At 43.2% G+C, this 22,791-nt stretch overlaps 1 protein-coding gene across 1 annotated transcript in view; it reads left to right on the top strand.

Moving 5' to 3' along the window:
* The first annotated feature begins 3,885 nt into the window (after positions 1–3,885).
* The window catches only part of LOC139578021 (dual specificity mitogen-activated protein kinase kinase 1-like), a 34,747-nt gene continuing 15,841 nt past the window's right edge, over positions 3,886–22,791 (top strand). Inside the window, exons 1-4 of the mRNA XM_071405157.1 lie at positions 3,886–3,923; positions 9,223–9,300; positions 12,654–12,705; positions 20,691–20,815. Coding sequence (XP_071261258.1) covers positions 3,912–3,923; positions 9,223–9,300; positions 12,654–12,705; positions 20,691–20,815 — 267 coding nt within the window. The 5' untranslated portion in view covers positions 3,886–3,911. The remainder of the gene's footprint in view (positions 3,924–9,222; positions 9,301–12,653; positions 12,706–20,690; positions 20,816–22,791) is intronic.

The following is a 22,791-nucleotide window of genomic DNA, read 5'->3' as shown; positions in this document are numbered from 1 at the left end:
TACATCGTGGGCTTCTACGGGGCCTTCTACAGCGACGGAGAGATCAGCATCTGTATGGAGCACATGGTACTACTATACTACACTATACTACACTATACTACACTATACTACACCATACTACACTATACTACACTATACTACACTATGCCACACTATACTACACTATACTACACCATACTACACTATACTACACTATACTACACTATACTACACTGTACCACACTATACTACACTATACTGCACTATACTACACTATACTACACTATACCACACTATACTACACCATACTACACTATACTACACTATACTACACTATACTACACTATACCACACTATACTACACTATACTACACCATACTACACTATACCACACTATACTACACTATACTACACTATACTACACTATACTACACTATACTACACCTTCTACAGCGACGGAGAGATCAGCATCTGTATGGAGCACATGGTACTACTATACTACACTATACTACACTATACTACACTATACCACACCATACAACACTATACTACACTATACTACACTATACTACACTATACCACACTATACTACACTATACTACACCATACTACACTATACCACACTATACTACACTATACTCCACTATACTACACTGTACTACATTATACTACACTATACTACACTATACTACACTATACTACACTATACTACACTATACTACACCATACTACACCATACTACACTATACTACACTATACCACACTATACTACACCATACTACACTATACCACACTATACTACACTATACTACACTATACTACACTATACTACACTATACTACACCTTCTACAGCGACGGAGAGATCAGCATCTGTATGGAGCACATGGTACTACTATACTACACTATACTACACTATACTACACTATACTACACTATACTACACTACACTACACTACACTACACGATACCACACTATACTACACTATACTACACTATACGACACTATACTACACCATCTACACTATACTACACTATACTACACTATACTACACCATACTACACTATACTACACTATACCACACTATACTACACTATACTACACTGTACTGCACTATACTACACTATACTACACCATACTACACTATACTACACTATACTGCACTATACTACACCATACTACACTATACTACACTATACTACACTATACCACACTATACTACACTATACTACACCATACTACACTATACCACACTATACTACACTATACTACATGATACTATACTATACTATACTATACTACTCCATACTACACCATACTACACTATACTACACTATACTACACTATACTACACTGTACTACTCTATACAACACTATACTACACTATACTACACTATACCACACTATACTACACTATACTACACCATACTACACTATACCACACTGTACTACACTATACTACACTATACTACACTATACTACACTATACTACTCCATACTAAACTATACTACACTATACTACACTATACTACGCTGTACTACACTGTACTACACTATACTACACTATACTACACTATACAACACTATACTACACTGTACTACACTATACAACACTATACAACACTATACTACACTATACAACACTATACTACACCACACTACACCATACTACACTATACTACACTATACTACACTATACTGCACTATACTACACTATACAACACTATACTACACTATACTACAATATACTACACCACGCTACACTATACTACACTATACTACACCATACTACACCATACTACACTATACTACACTATACTACACTATACTACACTATACTACACTATACTACACCTTCTACAGCGACGGAGAGATCAGCATCTGTATGGAGCACATGGTACTACTATACTACACTATACTACACTATACTACACTATACTACACTATACTACACTATACTACACTATACTACACTACACTACACTATACTACACTATACTACACTATACTACACTATACTATACCACACTATACTACACTACACTATACTACACTATACTATACCACACTATACTACACTATACTACACTACACTACACTATACTACACTATACTATATACCATATTATAGTATACCATACTACACTATACTACACCTTCTACAGCGACGGAGAGATCAGCATCTGTATGGAGCACATGGTACTACTATACTACACTATACTACACTATACTACACTACACTATACCTCACCATACTACACTATACTACACTATACTACACTATACCACACCACCATACTACACTGTACTACACTATACTACACTATACTACACTATACCACACTATACTACACTATACTATACTACACTATACTACACTATACTACACCATACCACACTATACTACACTATACTACACTATACTATATGCCATATTATAGTATACCATACTACACTATACTACACCTTCTACAGCGACGGAGAGATCAGCATCTGTATGGAGCACATGGTACTACTATACTACACTATACTACACTATACTACACTACACTATACCTCACCATACTACACTATACTACACTATACTACACTATACCACACCACCATACTACACTGTACTACACTATACTACACTATACTACACTATACCACACTATACTACACTATACTATACTACACTATACTACACTATACTACACCATACTACACTATACTACACCTTCTACAGCGACGGAGAGATCAGCATCTGTATGGAGCACATGGTACTACTATACTACACTATACTACACTATACTACACTACACTATACCTCACCATACTACACTATACTACACTATACTACACTATACCACACCACCATACTACACTGTACTACACTATACTACACTATACTACACTATACCACACTATACTACACTATACTATACTACACTATACTACACTATACTACACCATACTACACTATACTACACTATACTACACTATACTATATACCATATTATAGTATACCATACTACACTATACTACACCTTCTACAGTGACGGAGAGATCAGCATCTGTATGGAGCACATGGTACTACTATACTACACTATACTACACTATACTACACTACACTATACCTCACCATACTACACTATACTACACTATACTACACTATACCACACCACCATACTACACTGTACTACACTATACTACACTATACTACACTAAACCACACTATACTACACTATACTATACTACACTATACTACACTATACTACACCATACTACACTATACTACACTATACTACACTATACTATATACCATATTATAGTATACCATACTACACTATACTACACCTTCTACAGCGACGGAGAGATCAGCATCTGTATGGAGCACATGGTACTACTATACTACACTATACTACACTATACTACACTACACTATACCTCACCATACTACACTATACTACACTATACTACACTATACCACACCACCATACTACACTGTACTACACTATACTACACTATACTACACTATACCACACTATACTACACTATACTATACTACACTATACTACACTATACTACACCATACTACACTATACTACACCTTCTACAGCGACGGAGAGATCAGCATCTGTATGGAGCACATGGTACTACTATACTACACTATACTACACTATACTACACTACACTATACCTCACCATACTACACTATACTACACTATACTACACTATACCACACCACCATACTACACTGTACTACACTATACTACACTATACTACACTATACCACACTATACTACACTATACTATACTACACTATACTACACTATACTACACCATACTACACTATACTACACTATACTACACTATACTATATACCATATTATAGTATACCATACTACACTATACTACACCTTCTACAGCGACGGAGAGATCAGCATCTGTATGGAGCACATGGTACTACTATACTACACTATACTACACTATACTACACTACACTATACCTCACCATACTACACTATACTACACTATACTACACTATACCACACCACCATACTACACTGTACTACACTATACTACACTATACTACACTATACCACACTATACTACACTATACTATACTACACTATACTACACTATACTACACCATACTACACTATACTACACTATACTACACTATACCACACTATACTACACTACACTATACTACACTATACTACACCATACTACACTATACCACACCACTATACTACACTACACTACACTATACTGCACTATACTACACTATACTACACTATACTACACTATACCACACTATACTACACTACACTATACTACACTACACTACACTACACTATACTACACTATACTACACTATACTACACTATACTACACTATACTACACTATACTACACTATACTACACTATAAATTCATTAAAAATCCTACAATGTGATTTTCTGGATTTTTTCATCTCATTTTGTCTGTCATAGTTGAAGTGTACCTATGATGAAAATTACAGGCCTCTCTCATCTTTTTAAGTGGGAGAACTTGCACAATTGGTGGCTGACTAAATACTTTTTTGCCCCACTGTACATATATACCATAAACAGCCAAATAAATACAGAACAAAAAGAAACAGAAGCCACTTGAACCCAGTCTGACACAAAGAGAAGATTAATATGGTAGACAAGCCTTTACACAATCTATATACACACCATAAACCACAGAGAAGATTCATATGGTAGACAACCTTTACACAATCTATATACACACACCATAAACCACAGAGAAGATTCATATGGTAGACAACCTTTACACAATCTATATACACACACCATAAACCACAGAGAAGATTAATATTATTACTATGTAAATATAGGTAGTCTTTTTGTATTTTATTCCAGGCTTTATGTAAATATTCTGCAAACAGAAATACACAATGGACAAATTTTTTTTTTTACATTTCTTGTGATCACTCAGCCACATAATACCAGGGTATATCTTGTGGTCTTTCTAGAATAAGAGCACGCGTATATCGTGGTAGAAAGGGCAATAGAGGATAAAATTAGTTTATTAATTCTCTATTTCTTTGAGGTCACAATAATTACATAGGCTTTTCCATTTCACCACAATACCGACCTGTTTCAATACGCAGAGGCAATATCCCTGATCTGACCTGTGCACATAGCGATCTCTTGTTTTTAGGTCGGTTATACATAATATATGTCTCTCACACACCAATTCACCCTGAATCAAACAAAAGGTTCTCAATTTGGGTTTATGATTAATCTCCTCCAACCAATTTTTTTTCTTCATATTTCATCAACAGTTTTTTTTATTTTTTTTATCATATCTATGTCTTCCTTCATTTGGTTTTCATACAGATGTTCACAGTCAGACTGTTTAAAAAGGTCAGACATTTCAGTTGCCCAGACTCCCCCTCCCCTATAGATAGATCCCATTAAAAAACTGTACTAGCTATTCTGGCAGTTGCCCTATCCAACAGTCTATTCCAAAGTCTCACCGTACACACCTTCCATCTCACCTCACAGGGTTCCCAAGGCCCATGTCCCCAGGTATTACAAGTAGAGGTGCAAACTTGTGGACACCTAAAAAGTAACGTACTGCTCTGTTGTGGACGTGTTCGTTTAAAAGCACCTCTTAGCACCTCACAGTCCTGCTGAATAGTCCAGAACAGGACAGACGCATATCTGATACAGTCTGGAGTATGTGGCGTAACCAACATCTTAGAGTGGTTTTTGCTCTTCCTGTAACTCCCCCAAGAGCTCTACTTCCTGAGTCGGCCAGGACAGAGCTCTACTTCCTGAGTCGGCCAGGACAGAGCTCTACTTCCTGAGTCGGCCAGGACAGAGCTCTACCTCCTGAGTCGGCCAGGACAGAGCTCTACTTCCTGAGTCGGCCAGGACAGAGCTCTACTTCCTGAGTCGGCCAGGACAGAGCTCTACTTCCTGAGTCGGCCAGGACAGAGCTCTACTTCCTGAGTCGGCCAGGACAGAGCTCTACTTCCTGAGTCGGCCAGGACAGAGCTCTACTTCCTGAGTCGGCCAGGACAGAGCTCTACTTCCTGAGTCGGCCAGGACAGAGCTCTACTTCCTGAGTCGGCCAGGACAGAGCTCTACTTCCTCAGTCAGCCAGGACAGAGCTCTACTTCCTCAGTCGGCCAGGACAGAGCTCTACTTCCTCAGTCGGCCAGGACAGAGCTCTACTTCCTGAGTCGGCCAGGACAGAGCTCTACTTCCTGAGTCGGCCAGGACAGAGCTCTACTTCCTCAGTCGGCCAGGACAGAGCTCTACTTCCTGAGTCGGCCAGGACAGAGCTCTACTTCCTCAGTCGGCCAGGACAGAGCTCTACTTCCTGAGTCGGCCAGGACAGAGCTCTACTTCCTGAGTCGGCCAGGACAGAGCTCTACTTCCTGAGTCGGCCAGGACAGAGCTCTACTTCCTGAGTCGGCCAGGACAGAGCTCTACTTCCTCAGTCGGCCAGGACAGAGCTCTACTTCCTGAGTCGGCCAGGACAGAGCTCTACTTCCTGAGTCGGCCAGGACAGAGCTCTACTTCCTGAGTCGGCCAGGACAGAGCTCTACTTCCTGAGTCGGCCAGGACAGAGCTCTACTTCCTGAGTCGGCCAGGACAGAGCTCTACTTCCTGAGTCGGCCAGGACAGAGCTCTACTTCCTGAGTCGGCCAGGACAGAGCTCTACTTCCTGAGTCGGCCAGGACAGAGCTCTACTTCCTGAGTCGGCCAGGACAGAGCTCTACTTCCTGAGTCGGCCAGGACAGAGCTCTACTTCCTGAGTCGGCCAGGACAGAGCTCTACTTCCTGAGTCGGCCAGGACAGAGCTCTACTTCCTGAGTCGGCCAGGACAGAGCTCTACTTCCTGAGTCGGCCAGGACAGATGTTCCCTATAGAAAGGTCATATGTTTATCAATTAAAAAATACACAAATATTTATAAATGCTAGTAAACTCCAGAATGTCTTCACCAAAACAAAACTGAAAAACACTTCTCTTAGTCGCTGGTTTTCTATAATACATTATCTGTGTTTTAGTCTGATCATGAGTCTCCATCTTTTACACCAAGTCATTATCTGTGTTTTAGTCTGATCATGAGTCTCCATCTTTTACACCAAGTCATTATCTGTGTTTTAGTCTGATCATGAGTCTCCATCTTTTACACCAAGTCATTATCTGTGTTTTAGTCTGATCATGAGTCTCCATCTTTTACACCAAGTCATTATCTGTGTTTTTGTCTGATCATGAGTCTCCATCTTTTACACCAAGTCATTATCTGTGTTTTAGTCTGATCATGAGTCTCCATCTTTTACACCAAGTCATTATCTGTGTTTTAGTCTGGTTAATCATGAGTCTCCATCTTTTACACCAAGTCACTATCTGTGTTTTAGTCTGGTTGATCATGAGTCTCCATCTTTTACACCAAGTCATTATCTGTGTTTTAGTCTGATCATGAGTCTCCATCTTTTACACCAAGTCATTATCTGTGTTTTAGTCTGGTTAATCATGAGTCTCCATCTTTTACACCAAGTCACTATCTGTGTTTTAGTCTGGTTGATCATGAGTCTCCATCTTTTACACCAAGTCACTATCTGTGTTTTAGTCTGGTTAATCATGAGTCTCCATCTTTTACACCAAGTCACTATCTGTGTTTTAGTCTGGTTAATCATGAGTCTCCATCTTTTACACCAAGTCACTATCTGTGTTTTAGTCTGGTTGATCATGAGTCTCCATCTTTTATACCAAGTCATTATCTGTTTTTTAGTCTGGTTAATCATGAGTCTCCATCTTTTACACCAAGTCACTATTATTCTGACATTTCACATTCTTAAAATAAAGTGGTGATTCTAACTGACCTAAGACAGGGAATTTTTACTAGGATTAAATGTAAGGAATTGTGAAAAAATTAGTTTAAATGTATTTGGCGAAAGGTGTATGTAAACTTCTGACTTCAACTGTATATATTTTTTATTTTTTATATTTCACCTTTATTTAACCAGGTAGACCAGATCACCTTTATTTAACCAGGTAGGCCAGTTCACCTTTATTTAACCAGGTAGACCAGATCACCTTTATTTAACCAGGTAGACCAGATCACCTTTATTTAACCAGGTAGACCAGATCACCTTTATTTAACCAGGTAGACCAGATCACCTTTATTTAACCAGGTAGACCAGATCACCTTTATTTAACCAGGTAGACCAGATCACCTTTATTTAACCAGGTAGACCAGATCACCTTTATTTAACCAGGTAGACCAGATCACCTTTATTTAACCAGGTAGACCAGATCACCTTTATTTAACCAGGTAGACCAGATCACCTTTATTTAACCTGGTAGACCAGATCACCTTTATTTAACCAGGTAGACCAGATCACCTTTATTTAACCAGGTAGGCCAGTTCACCTTTATTTAACCAGGTAGACCAGTTCACCTTTATTTAACCAGGTAGGCCAGTTCACCTTTATTTAACCAGGTAGACCAGATCACCTTTATTTAACCAGGTAGACCAGATCACCTTTATTTAACCAGGTAGACCAGATCACCTTTATTTAACCAGGTAGACCAGATCACCTTTATTTAACCTGGTAAGCTAGTTGAGAACAAGTTCTCATTTACAACTGCGACCTGGCCAAGATAAAGCAAAGCAATTCGACACATACAACAACACAGAGTTACACATGGAGTAAACAAAACATACAGTCAATAATACAGTAGAACAAAAGAAAACAAAAAGTCTATATACAATGAGTGCAAATGAGGTAAGATAAGGGAGTTAAGGCAATAAATAGGCCACGGTGGCGAAGTAATTATAACATAGCAATTAAAACCCGGGGTGATTGATGTGCAGAAGATGAATGTGCAAGTAGAGATACTGGGGTGCAAAGGAGCAACATAAATAATAATAACAATATGGTGTATTAATTAGTATTAATTAGTATTAATTAGGTGTCTGAACCTTTTACTGTAATGAAGTTTAATTATTTAAAATACCTTCTTCTGCCCATCTCTCTGTTCCTCTGTCCCCGTCCATCTCTCTGTTCCTGTCCCCGTCCATCTCTCTGTTCCTGTCCCCTTCCATCTCTCTGTTCCTCTGTCCCCATCCATCTCTCTGTTCCTGTCCCCTTCCATCTCTCTGTTCCTCTGTCCCCATCCATCTCTCTGTCCCTCTGTCCCCGTCCATCTCTCTGTCCCTCTGTCCCCGTCCATCTCTCTGTCTGCAGGACGGTGGTTCTCTGGATCAGTCTCTGAAGAAAGCAGGAAAGATACCAGAACAGATCCTGGGGAAAGTCAGCATCGCTGTGGGTACCTCAAACACATCTATGTCTCTCTCTCTCTTCATCTATCTCTGTCTCTGTCTCTCTAGTCAGCATCGCTGTGGGTACCTCAAACACATCTATGTCTCTCCCTCTCTTCATCTATCTCTCTGACCCTCTCTCTGAATTCAATTTCAATTCAAGGGGCTTTATTGTCATGGGAAACATATGCTAACATTGCCAAAGCAAGTGAAGTAGACAATAAACAAAAGGGAAATAAACAATAAATATTTACAGTAAACATTACACTCACAGAAGTTCCAAAATAATAAATACATTACAAATGTCATATTATGTCTATATACAGTGTTGTAATGAAGTGCAAATAGTTAAAGTACAAAAGGGAAAATAAATCAACATAAATATGGGTTGTATTTACAATGGTGTTTGTTCTTCACTGGTTGCCCTTTTCTTGTGGCAACAGGTCACAAATCTTGCTGCTGTGATGTCACACTGTGGTATTTCACCCAATAGATATGGGAGTTTATCAAAATTGGGTTTGTTTTCAAATTCTTTGTGGGTCTGTATAATCTGAGGGAAATATGTGTCTCTAATATGGTCATACATTTGGCAGGAGGTTAGGAAGTGCAGCTCAGTTTTCACCTCATTTTGTGCACATAGCCTGTCTTCTCTTGAGAGCCAGGTCTGCCTACGGCGGCCTTTCTCAATAGCAAGGATATGCTCACTGAGTCTGTACATAGTCAAAGCTTTCCTTCATTTTGGGTCAGTAACAGTAGTCAGGTATTCTGTGTAGGGTAATCATAGTTTAGTTTCCTCATCGTTTAGTTGGGTCTGACGATGTTGCTTTTATCTCTGTCTCTCATTTACTGAGCTAAAAATCTAAAATTACAACACAAAAAGGACTGAATGATGTATTCAGGGAGATTTCAATGAAAGAATGTTTTGAACCATATTAATTATACTGTAGGCCTGTATGATGTACTACTGCTGTATGATGTACTACTACTGTATGTGATGTACTACTGCTGTATGATGTACTACTGCTGTATGATGTACTACTACTGTATGTGATGTACTACTGCTGTATGTGATGTACTACTGCTGTATGATGTACTACTGCTGTATGTGATGTACTACTGCTGTATGATGTACTACTGCTGTATGATGTACTACTGCTGTATGATGTACTACTGCTGTATGTGATGTACTACTACTGTATGTGATGTACTACTGCTGTATGTGATGTACTACTGCTGTATGATGTACTACTGATGTATGATGTACTACTGCTGTATGATGTACTACTGCTGTATGATGTACTACTGCTGTATGATGTACTACTGCTGTATGTGATGTACTACTGTTGTATGATGTACTACTGCTGTATGCTGATGTACTACTGCTGTATGATGTACTACTGCTGTATGATGTACTACTGCTGTATGATGTACTACTGCTGTATGTGATGTACTACTGCTGTATGATGTACTACTGCTGTATGCTGATGTACTACTGCTGTATGATGTACTACTACTGTATGTGATGTACTACTGCTGTATGATGTACTACTGCTGTATGATGTACTACTGCTGCTGCTGTATGATGTACTACTACTGTATGATGTACTACTGCTGTATGATGTACTACTGCTGCTGCTGTATGATGTACTACTGCTGTATGATGTACTACTGCTGTATGATGTACTACTGCTGTATGATGTACTACTACTGTATGATGTACTACTGCTGTATGATGTACTAATACTGTATGTGATGTACTACTACTGTATGTGATGTACTACTGCTGTATGATACACTACTGCTGTATGATGTACTACTACTGTATGTGATGTACTACTGCTGTATGATGTACTACTGCTGTATGATGATGTACTACTGCTGTATGTGATGTACTACTGCTGTATGATGTACTACTGCTGTATGTGATGTACTACTGCTGTATGATGTACTACTGCTGTATGATGTACTACTGCTGTATGTGATGTACTACTGCTGTATGTGATGTACTACTGCTGTATGATGTACTACTGCTGTATGATGATGTACTACTGATGTATGTGATGTACTACTGCTGTATGTGATGTACTACTGCTGTATGTGATGTACTACTGCTGTATGATGTACTACTACTGTATGTGATGTACTACTACTGCGGTATGTGATGTACTACTGCTGTATGATGTACTACTGCTGTATGTGATGTACTACTGCTGTATGTGATGTACTACTGCTGTATGATGTACTACTGCTGTATGATATACTACTGCTGTATGTGATGTACTACTGCTGTATGATGTACTACTGCTGTATGTGATGTACTACTACTGTATGTGATGTACTACTGCTGTATGATGTACTACTGCTGTATGATGTACTACTACTGTATGTGATGTACTACTGCTGCATGATGTACTACTGCTGTATGATGTACTACTGCTGTATGTGATGTACTACTGCTGTATGTGATGTACTACTACTGTATGTGATGTACTACTACTGTATGTGATGTACTACTACTGTATGTGATGTACTACTGCTGTATGATGATGTACTACTGCTGTATGTGATGTACTACTGCTGTATGTGATGTACTACTGCTGTATGATGTACTACTGCTGTATGCTGATGTACTACTGCTGTATGATGTACTACTGCTGTATGTGATGTACTACTGCTGTATGATGTACTACTGCTGTATGATGTACTACTGCTGTATGTGATGTACTACTGCTGTATGTGATGTACTACTGCTGTATGATGTACTACTGCTGTATGATGTACTACTGCTGTATGATGTACTACTGCTGTATGTGATGTACTACTGCTGTATGATGTACTACTGCTGTATGATGATGTACTACTGCTGTATGATGTACTACTGCTGTATGTGATGTACTACTGCTGTATGATGTACTACTGCTGTATGATGTACTACTACTGTATGTGATGTACTACTGCTGTATGATGTACTACTGCTGTATGATGTACTACTACTGTATGTGATGTACTACTGCTGTATGTGATGTACTACTGCTGTATGTGATGTACTACTGCTGTATGATGTACTACTACTGTATGTGATGTACTACTGCTGTATGATGTACTACTGCTGTATGATGTACTACTACTGTATGTGATGTACTACTGCTGTATGTGATGTACTACTGCTGTATGATGTACTACTACTGTATGTGATGTACTACTGCTGTATAATGTATTACTGCTGTATGATGTACTACTACTGTATGTGATGTACTACTGCTGTATGTGATGTACTACTGCTGTATGTGATGTACTACTACTGTATGTGATGTACTACTGCTGTATGTGATGGTGTCTGTCCCTCTGCTCCTCCAGGTGATTAAAGGCCTCTCCTACCTGAGAGAGAAACACAAGATCATGCATAGAGGTGAGACGGAGAAAGGAGGGGGTTCGAAAGATATTCATTTATTTCAAAACTGCAGATTTATAGCTAATCATTCATATTGTCATTCATAATGTCTTGGTGTTTAACACTGTGGACCATACTGTCGCTGTGCAGAAATTGAACTATATTAGGATTACTGGTCATGCTCTGGAGTGGTTTGTGAACCATCCAATCACATTTGTTCCTCAGGTCAATTTGGCCACCAGAGGCAGAACTGTTTTCTTTAATTAGTTCCCCGTGGTCTAATGTGACATTATATTTTTGTTGCATGATGCTTCCTTAACTAGCCTTCTGACGTCATACAAAATCTATTGTAAAAGTCAAAGGCGATTTTATTCTCGTGTTGTTTTCCAATAGCAGTTATGTACCCACTACTGCTAGCCTGAATGTTTCCCTGAATGGGATTCGAACTCACAGCCACCATATTCACGGCCATTTAAAGGAGTGGACCGAGGTGCAGCGCGATTGGAATACATATTTTAATTCAACGAAGAACACTTGACAAACAAACAAACAAACAAACAAACAAACAAACAAACAAACAAACAAACAAACAAACAAACAAACCGTGACGCCAACGTAGTGCTCACAGGCAACTAAACATGGACAACTACCCACAAAACCAACTTGGAAAATGGCAACCTAAATAGGCTCCCCAATCAGAGACAACGATAAACAGCTGTCTCTGATTGGGAACCCACTCAGGCCACCATAAACCTACAACCCCTAGACAATACAAAATCCCCATAGATAAACAAAAACCCCTAGACAATCACACCCTGACCTAACCAAATAATAAAGAAAGCAAATATAACTAAAGTCAGGGCGTGACAGGTAGTGGTGGTGAGCTCCACTAAAGTTGACTACTCCACGGTGTTGGTAATATGGTGGCTGTGAGTTCGAATCCCATTCGAGGGAAAGATACATTTTTAAGGAGAAAACCCTTCACTGCTGGTCCTAGAGTGAAATAGAGCTGTCTGGTTCTTAGATTCTGGTTCAAATTCCAGCCGGACTCAGGAAGAAAAAAAAGCTGAAACTAGATTTATTAAAACCACACTGCATAACAACATCGATCACTATCGCTAGGTTACTTATATGATTATAAACATGCTAAAACAATGCTCAAGTCAATTAATCAGTTTCCAACATTCCCTTCATCTTGAACATTCCCTTCATCTTGAACATTCCCTTCATCTTCATCTTCATCACTCACATGTTCCACAACACCTATAAAACCTATTGGCTTGAAACAGGGAAGACCAGAAAATTACATGCTTAATAATAGTCACACCAACCCTGTGATGAGAATGAGATTAGGGCAAGGACCATCATCCATCCCATCTGTTCTATCTAAATGGGATTGGTCGATCTTCACTGAGCTCCATGACAACGGAATCCCCTATTGGGATTGGTCAAACAAAAACCCTCCTACCATCAATGCTACAATTATGGTTAGCATCGCCCACACTGCAATCTAAAATGGGTTTCTGATACCCTCGCTCTTGGAGGACATGAAAAGATAACGTTTCCTTGGGAAGAAACCCCTCTCTCTCTAGACTTAATGGATTACTACAAATATTTAATTTGTTTCAGAAACCACCTGCAGGATGAGTAGTACACCCTACTCTCTCGCTTGGTGCTCTCCTCACAGTTTAAGGTCAGCGCTCTGTCTCTCCTTTCCGTCAGTCCCTAGTTCTATCACTCCCATTTTTTAAGACCCTCAAATTTAGCACCCCCCCCAGACGCTGGCAGAATGTACATTTACAGACAGGAAGTAATATACTAGGGATGTTAACATAGAGTATTTTCATTTTATGTTTACAGCTTGAAGTCTTCTCTGTACATTTGTCCCTGTTTTACACTGCCATGTGCCAAAGACATGCCCTGTTAATGACAGATTGGTATCTCAGTGCATTTTTAGGTCTAAATTACTATACATTTCCCAGTTTTCAGACCCCCACAATCACCCCGATAGCCCAATCTTTTGGGGGGGGGGCAACCCTAAATCAATTACAGGCACGGTTGACAAAATACCGCGTGGAGTCACTATCTCTGTCTCTGTCTCTCTCTGTCTCTAGTACTATCGTTATAACTATCTCTGTCTCTGTCTCTCTCTGTCTCTAGTACTATCGTTATAACTATCTCTGTCTCTGTCTCTCTCTGTCTCTAGTACTATCGTTATAACTATCTCTGTCTCTGTCTCTCTCTGTCTCTAGTACTATCGTTATAACTATCTCTGTCTCTGTCTCTCTCTGTCTCTAGTACTATCGTTATAACTATCTCTGTCTCTGTCTCTCTCTGTCTCTAGTACTATCGTTATAACTATCTCTGTCTCTGTCTCTCTCTGTCTCTAGTACTATCGTTATAACTATCTCTGTCTCTGTCTCTCTCTGTCTCTAGTACTATCGTTATAACTATCTCTGTCTCTGTCTCTCTCTGTCTCTAGTACTATCGTTATAACTATCTCTGTCTCTGTCTCTCTCTGTCTCTAGTACTATCGTTATAACTATCTCTGTCTCTGTCTCTCTCTGTCTCTAGTACTATCGTTATAACTATCTCTGTCTCTGTCTCTCTCTGTCTCTAGTACTATCGTTATAACTATCTCTGTCTCTGTCTCTCTCTGTCTCTAGTACTATCGTTATAACTATCTCTGTCTCTGTCTCTCTCTGTCTCTAGTACTATCGTTATAACTATCTCTGTCTCTGTCTCTCTCTGTCTCTAGTACTATCGTTATAACTATCTCTGTCTCTGTCTCTCTCTGTCTCTAGTACTATCGTTATAACTATCTCTGTCTCTGTCTCTCTCTGTCTCTAGTACTATCGTTATAACTATCTCTGTCTCTCTCTGTCTCTAGTACTATCGTTATAACTATCTCTGTCTCTGTCTCTCTCTGTCTCTAGTACTATCGTTATAACTATCTCTGTCTCTGTCTCTCTCTGTCTCTAGTACTATCGTTATAACTATCTCTGTCTCTGTCTCTCTCTGTCTCTAGTACTATCGTTATAACTATCTCTGTCTCTGTCTCTCTCTGTCTCTAGTACTATCGTTATAACTATCTCTGTCTCTGTCTCTCTCTGTCTCTAGTACTATCGTTATAACTATCTCTGTCTCTGTCTCTCTCTGTCTCTAGTACTATCGTTATAACTATCTCTGTCTCTGTCTCTCTCTGTCTCTAGTACTATCGTTATAACTATCTCTGTCTCTGTCTCTCTCTGTCTCTAGTACTATCGTTATAACTATCTCTGTCTCTGTCTCTCTCTGTCTCTAGTACTATCGTTATAACTATCTCTGTCTCTGTCTCTCTCTGTCTCTAGTACTATCGTTATAACTATCTCTGTCTCTGTCTCTCTCTGTCTCTAGTACTATCGTTATAACTATCTCTGTCTCTGTCTCTCTCTGTCTCTAGTACTATCGTTATAACTATCTCTGTCTCTGTCTCTCTCTGTCTCTAGTACTATCGTTATAACTATCTCTGTCTCTGTCTCTCTCTGTCTCTAGTACTATCGTTATAACCTTGAGAGGAGACAGACCAGAACAACAATTTAAAGCATTTCTGATTCAGAGTTTCCAGACAAACCGTCACTGTATGACTAATTATTACATTCTCAATATTCAAAAAAAATAAAAAAATGTCTATAAAAACAAAAAAATGTCAAAGACAATTAAAACAACACACTGTTGAAACCAGACTTATGCTCCCCGATCATATTGGTGACTTCACTGCAGAGTTACGGGGGTCAGAGAGTTAAAGGGTTAACCCTGGGGGAGGAATCCATACAGCAGAACACAATCTGGTGGGATTTCAAAGGGAGACATAGTGTCCACCACAATCCTCTCCTGGAAAAGAAAATTTACATTTAGTTCGTTTTCCTTATGCTAAACCTTAAAATCGGAAAAAAAATTTTTTTATTACAGACTAAACTAAACATGATAACTTTTGTTCACAAGGAGGCCACTGCCCCCCCCCCCCCCCCCCCTTTACTCTCTCCTTATTGGAACACATCATTTGAGTTTTAATCAACGTTTTACTGTATATACTATTACCAATCTCTGTTGGCCATCTCTCACTCTTTGCTTCACACTCATTGACGTCTATTAGTTTGAGATTAATATCTAATGAGGCCAAATGTCTAAAATACGTCAGCCAGATACCAATGTTCACCAACATTTAAAAAAACCTACTGCATCGATTGATCTACTCCTTACCGCGTTCTGCGTTGTTTCCTATTTTTGTCCAGAGGGCGCTAGTAACGTCTTGGGCTTTTGTACTGTTAACTATAGTCGCTACCTCACGTGGAACGTAGAAATCAACTCTTTGACCCATAAGTAATGGAGGTGATGTTACGCAGTATCATTTTGGTTGCTTACACTAATCGGCATGGTGGCATTTCTCTGAGTCTAAAGATTTACTCCAGTACATGACTGGTCTGTCCCTCCATGGTTCTAGATTTACTGCAGTACATGACTGGTCTGTCCCTGCGTGGTTCTAGATTTACTCCAGTACATGACTGGTCTGTCCCTCAGTGGTTCTAGATTTACTGCAGTACATGACTGGTCTGTCCCTGCGTGGTTCTAGATTTACTCCAGTACATAACTGGTCTGTCCCTGTGTGGTTCTAGATTTACTGCAGTACATAACTGGTCTGTCCCTCAGTGGTTCTAGATTTACTCCAGTACATGACTGGTCTGTCTCTCCATGGTTCTAGATTTACTGCAGTACATGACTGGTCTGTCCCTCCATGGTTCTAGATTTACTCCAGTACATGACTGGTCTGTCTCTCCATGGTTCTAGATTTACTGCAGTACATGACTGGTCTGTCTCTCCATGGTTCTAGATTTACTGCAGTACATGACTGGTCGGTCTGTCTCTCCATGGTTCTAGATTTACTCCAGTACATGACTGGTCTTGTCCCTCCATGGTTCTAGATTTACTCCAGTACATGACTGGTCTGTCTCTCCATGGTTCTAGATTTACTGCAGTACATGACTGGTCTGTCTCTCCATGGTTCTAGATTTACTGCAGTACATGACTGGTCGGTCTGTCTCTCCATGGTTCTAGATTTACTCCAGTACATGACTGGTCTTGTCCCTCCATGGTTCTAGATTTACTCCAGTACATGACTGGTCTGTCCCTCAGTGGTTCTAGATTTACTCCAGTACATGACTGGTCTTGTCCCTCCATGGTTCTAGATTTACTCCAGTACATGACTGGTCTGTCTCTCCATGGAGCAGGGGGAAGGGGTGGGGGTAGGGTGCAGGGGATTGGGGTAGGGGGAAGGGGTAGGGGTTGGGAGCAGGGGAATGGGGTAAGGTGAAGGGTGAAGGGGTAGGGGTTGGGAGCAGGGGGAAGGGATAGGGAGCAGGGGGAAGGGGTAGGGAGCAGGGGGAAGGGGTAGGGAGCAGGGGGGAAGGGGTTGGGAGCAGGGGGGAAGGGGTTGGGAGCAGGGGGAAGGGGTTGGGAGCAGGGGGAAGGGGTAGGGAGCAGGGGGAAGGGGTAGGGAGCAGGGGGGAAGGGGTAGGGAGCAGGGGGAAGGGGTAGGGAGCAGGGGGAATGGGTAGGGAGCAGGGGGAATGGGTAGGGAGCAGGGGGAATGGGTAGGGAGCAGGGGGAATGGGTAGGGAGCAGGGGGAATGGGTAGGGAGCAGGGGGAATGGGTAGGGAGCAGGGGGAAGGGGTAGGGAGCAGGGGGAAGGGGTAGGGAGCAGGGGGAATGGGTAGGGAGCAGGGGGAAGGGGTAGGGAGCAGGGGGAAGGGGTAGGGAGCAGGGGGAATGGGTAGGGAGCAGGGGGAAGGGGTAGGTAGCAGGGGGAAGGGGTAGGGAGCAGGGGGAAGGGGTAGGGAGCAGGGGGAAGGGGTAGGGAGCAGGGGGAAGGGGTAGGGATCAGGGGGAATGGGTAGGGAGCAGGGGGAAGGGGTAGGGAGCAGGGGGAAGGGGTAGGGAGCAGGGGGGAAGGGGTAGGGAGCAGGGGGAATGGGTAGGGAGCAGGGGGGAAGGGGTAGGGAGCAGGGGGAATGGGTAGGGAGAAGGGGGAAGGGGTAGGGAGCAGGGGGAAGGGGTAGGGAGCAGGGGGAAGGGGTAGGGAGCAGGGGGAATGGGTAGGGAGCAGGGGGAAGGGGTAGGGAGCAGGGGGGAAGGGGTAGGGAGCAGGGGGAAGGGGTAGGGAGCAGGGGGAATGGGTAGGGAGCAGGGGGAAGGGGTAGGGAGCAGGGGGAATGGGTAGGGAGCAGGGGGAAGGGGTAGGGAGCAGGGGGAATGGGTAGGGAGCAGGGGGAAGGGGTAGGGAGCAGGGGGAAGGGGTAGGGAGCAGGGGGAAGGGGTAGGGAGCAGGGGGAATGGGTAGGGAGCAGGGGGGAAGGGGTAGGGAGCAGGGGGAAGGGGTAGGGAGCAGGGGGAAGGGGTAGGGAGCAGGGGGAAGGGGTAGGGAGCAGGGGGAAGGGGTAGGGAGCAGGGGGAAGGGGTAGGGAGCAGGGGGAAGGGGTAGGGAGCAGGGGGAAGGGGTAGGGAGCAGGGGGAATGGGTAGGGAGCAGGGGGAAGGGGTAGGGAGCAGGGGGAAGGGGTAGGGAGCAGGGGGGAAGGGGTAGGGAGCAGGAGGAATGGGAAGGGAGCAGGGGGAAGGGGTAGGGAGCAGGGGGAAGGGGTAGGGAGCAGGGGGAAGGGGTAGGGAGCAGGGGGAATGGGTAGGGAGCAGGGGGAATGGGTAGGGAGCAGGGGGAAGGGGTAGGGAGCAGGGGGAATGGGTAGGGAGCAGGGGGAAGGGGTAGGGAGCAGGGGGAAGGGGTAGGGAGCAGGGGGAATGGGTAGGGAGCAGGGGGAAGGGGTAGGGAGCAGGGGGAAGGGGTAGGGAGCAGGGGGAATGGGTAGGGAGCAGGGGGAAGGGGTAGGGAGCAGGGGGAAGGGGTAGGGAGCAGGGGGAATGGGTAGGGAGCAGGGGGAATGGGTAGGGAGCAGGGGGAATGGGTAGGGAGCAGGGGGAAGGGGTAGGGAGCAGGGGGAAGGGGTAGGGAGCAGGGGGGAAGGGGTAGGGAGCAGGGGGGAAGGGGTAGGGAGCAGGGGGAAGGGGTAGGGAGCAGGGGGAATGGGTAGGGAGCAGGGGGAAGGGGTAGGGAGCAGGGGGGAAGGGGTAGGGAGCAGGAGGAATGGGAAGGGAGCAGGGGGAAGGTGTAGGGAGCAGGGGGAAGGGGTAGGGAGCAGGGGGAAGGGGTAGGGAGCAGAGGGAATGGGTAGGGAGCAGGGGGAAGGGGTAGGGAGCAGAGGGAATGGGTAGGGAGCAGGGGGAATGGGTAGGGAGCAGGGGGAATGGGTATGGAGCAGAGGGAATGGGTAGGGAGCAGGGGGAATGGGTAGGGAGCAGGGGGAAGGGGTAGGGAGCAGGGGGAATGGGTAGGGAGCAGGTGGAATGGGTAGGGAGCAGGGGGAAGGGGGAAGGGGTAGGGAGCAGGGGGAAGGGGTAGGGAGCAGGGGGGAAGGGGTAGGGAGCAGGGGGAAGGGGTAGGGAGCAGGGGGAAGGGGTAGGGAGCAGGGGGAAGGGGTAGGGAGCAGGGGGAAGGGGTAGGGAGCAGGGGGAAGGGGTAGAGAGCAGGGGGAAGGGGTAGGGAGCAGGGGGAATGGGAAGGGAGCAGGGGGAAGGGGTAGGGAGCAGACGGAATGGGTAGGGAGCAGGGGGGAGGGGTAGGGAGCAGGGGAATGGGAAGGGAGCAGGGGGAAGGGGTAGGGAGCAGGGGAAAGGGGTAGGGAGCAGGGGGAATGGTAGGGAGCAGGGGGAATGGTAGGGAGCAGGGGGAAGGGGTAGGGAGCAGGGGGAAGGGGTAGGGAGCAAACTGGAACTGACTGTACCCTCTTAAATTTTTCATGCCCCTCTTTCTCGCTCACCCTCTCTCTCTGCTTGTCTCCCTTTCTGCCTGTCTCCCTCTCTGCCTGTCTCCCTCTCTGCCTGTCTCCCTCTCTGCCTGTCTCCCTCTCTCTCAGATGTGAAGCCATCTAACATCCTGGTTAACTCGCGTGGTGAGATCAAGCTGTGTGACTTTGGAGTGAGCGGTCAGCTCATCGACTCCATGGCCAACTCCTTTGTGGGAACCCGCTCCTACATGTCTGTAAGTTACTACAGTTCTCTCCTGCTGCCCTCACACTCCTCAGCTTCTGTTCAGCCTTATTTATACCCTACATAGTAAACTCAGCAAAAAAAGAAACGTCCTCTCACTGTCAACTACGTTTATTTTCAGCAAACTTAACTTGTGTAAATACAGTGGGGAGAACAAGTATTTGATACACTGACAATTTTGCAGGTTTTCCTACTTACAAAGCATGTAGAGGTCTGTAATTTTTATCACAGGTACACTTCAACTGTGAGAGAAGGAATCTAAAACAAAAATCCAGAAAATCACATTGTATGATTTTTAATTAATTAATTTGCATTTTATTGCATGACATAAGTATTTGATACATCAGAAAAGCAGAACTGAATATTTGGTACAGAAACCTTAGTTTGCAATTACAGAGATCATACGTTTCCTGTAGTTCTTGACCAGGTTTGCACACACTGCAGCAGGGATTTTGGCCCACTCCTCCATACAGACCTTCTCCAGATCCTTCAGGTTTCGGGGCTGTCGCTGGGCAATACGGACTTTCGGCTCCCTCCAAAGATTTTCTATTGGGTTCAGGTCTGGAGACTGGCTAGGCCACTCCAGGACCTTGAGATGCTTCTTACGGAGCCACTCCTTTGTTGCCCTGGCTGTGTGTTTCGGGTCGTTGTCATGCTGGAAGACCCAGCCACGACCCATCTTCAATGCTCTTACTGAGGGAAGGAGGTTGTTGGTCAAGATCTCGCGATACATGGCCCCATCCATCCTCCCTTCAATACGGTGCAGTCGTCCTGTCCCCTTTGCAGAAAAGCATCCCCAAAGAATGATGTTTCCACCTCCATGCTTCACGGTTGGGATGGTGTTCTTGGGGTTGTACTCATCCTTCTATTCCTCCAAACACGGCGAGTGGAGTTTAGAGCAAAAAGCTCTATTTTTGTCTCATCAGACCACATGACCTTCTCCCATTCCTCCTCTGGATCATCCAGATGGTCATTGGCAAACTTCAGACGGGCCTGGACATGCGCTGGCTTGAGCAGGGGGACCTTGCGTGCGCTGCAGGATTTTAATCCATGACGGCGTAGTGTGTTACTAATGGTTTTCTTTGAGACTGTGGTCCCAGCTCTCTTCAGGTCATTGACCAGGTCCTGCCGTGTAGTTCTGGGCTGATCCCTCACATTCCTCATGATCATTGATGCCCCACGAGGTGAGATCTTGCATGGAGCCCCAGACCGAGGGTGATTGACCGTCATCTTGAACTTCTTCCATTTTCTAATAATTGTGCCAACAGTTGTTGCCTTCTCACCAAGCTGCTTGGCTATTGTCCTGTAGCCCATCCCAGCCTTGTACAGGTCTACAATTTATCCCTGATGTCCTTACACAGCTCTCTGGTCTTGGCCATTGTGGAGAGGTTGGAGTCTGTTTGATTGAGTGTGTGGACAGGTGTCTTTTATACAGGTAACGAGTTCAAACAGGTGCAGTTAATACAGGTAATGAGTGGAGAACAGGAGGGCTTCTTAAAGAAAAACTAACAGGTCTGTGAGAGCCGGAATTCTTACTGGTTGGTAGGTGATCAAATACTTATGTCATGCAATAAAATGCAAATTAATTACTTAAAAATCATACAATGTGATTTTATGGATTTTTGTTTTAGATTCCGTCTCTCACAGTTGAAGTGTACCTATGATAAAAATGACAGACCTCTACATGCTTTGTAAGTAGGAAAACCTGCAAAATCGGCAGTGTATCAAATACTTGTTCTCCCCACTGTATTTGTTTGAGAATAACAATATTCAACAACTGAGACATAAACTGAAAAGTTCCACAGACATGTGACAGAAACAGAAATGGAATAATGTGTCCCTGAACAAAGGGGGGTCAAATCAAAAGTAACAGTCAGTATCTGGTGTGGCCACCAGCTGCATTAAGTACTGCAGTGCATATCTCCTCCTCATGAAATGCACCAGATTTGCCAGTTCTTGCTGTGAGAT

This window comes from Salvelinus alpinus, chromosome 6 (genome assembly GCF_045679555.1).
Source record: "Salvelinus alpinus chromosome 6, SLU_Salpinus.1, whole genome shotgun sequence".
Classification (NCBI taxonomy): Eukaryota; Metazoa; Chordata; class Actinopteri; order Salmoniformes; family Salmonidae; genus Salvelinus; species Salvelinus alpinus.
The sequence above is the reverse complement of the archived record's forward strand: the minus strand, read 5'-3'. Positions and strand labels throughout refer to the sequence as shown.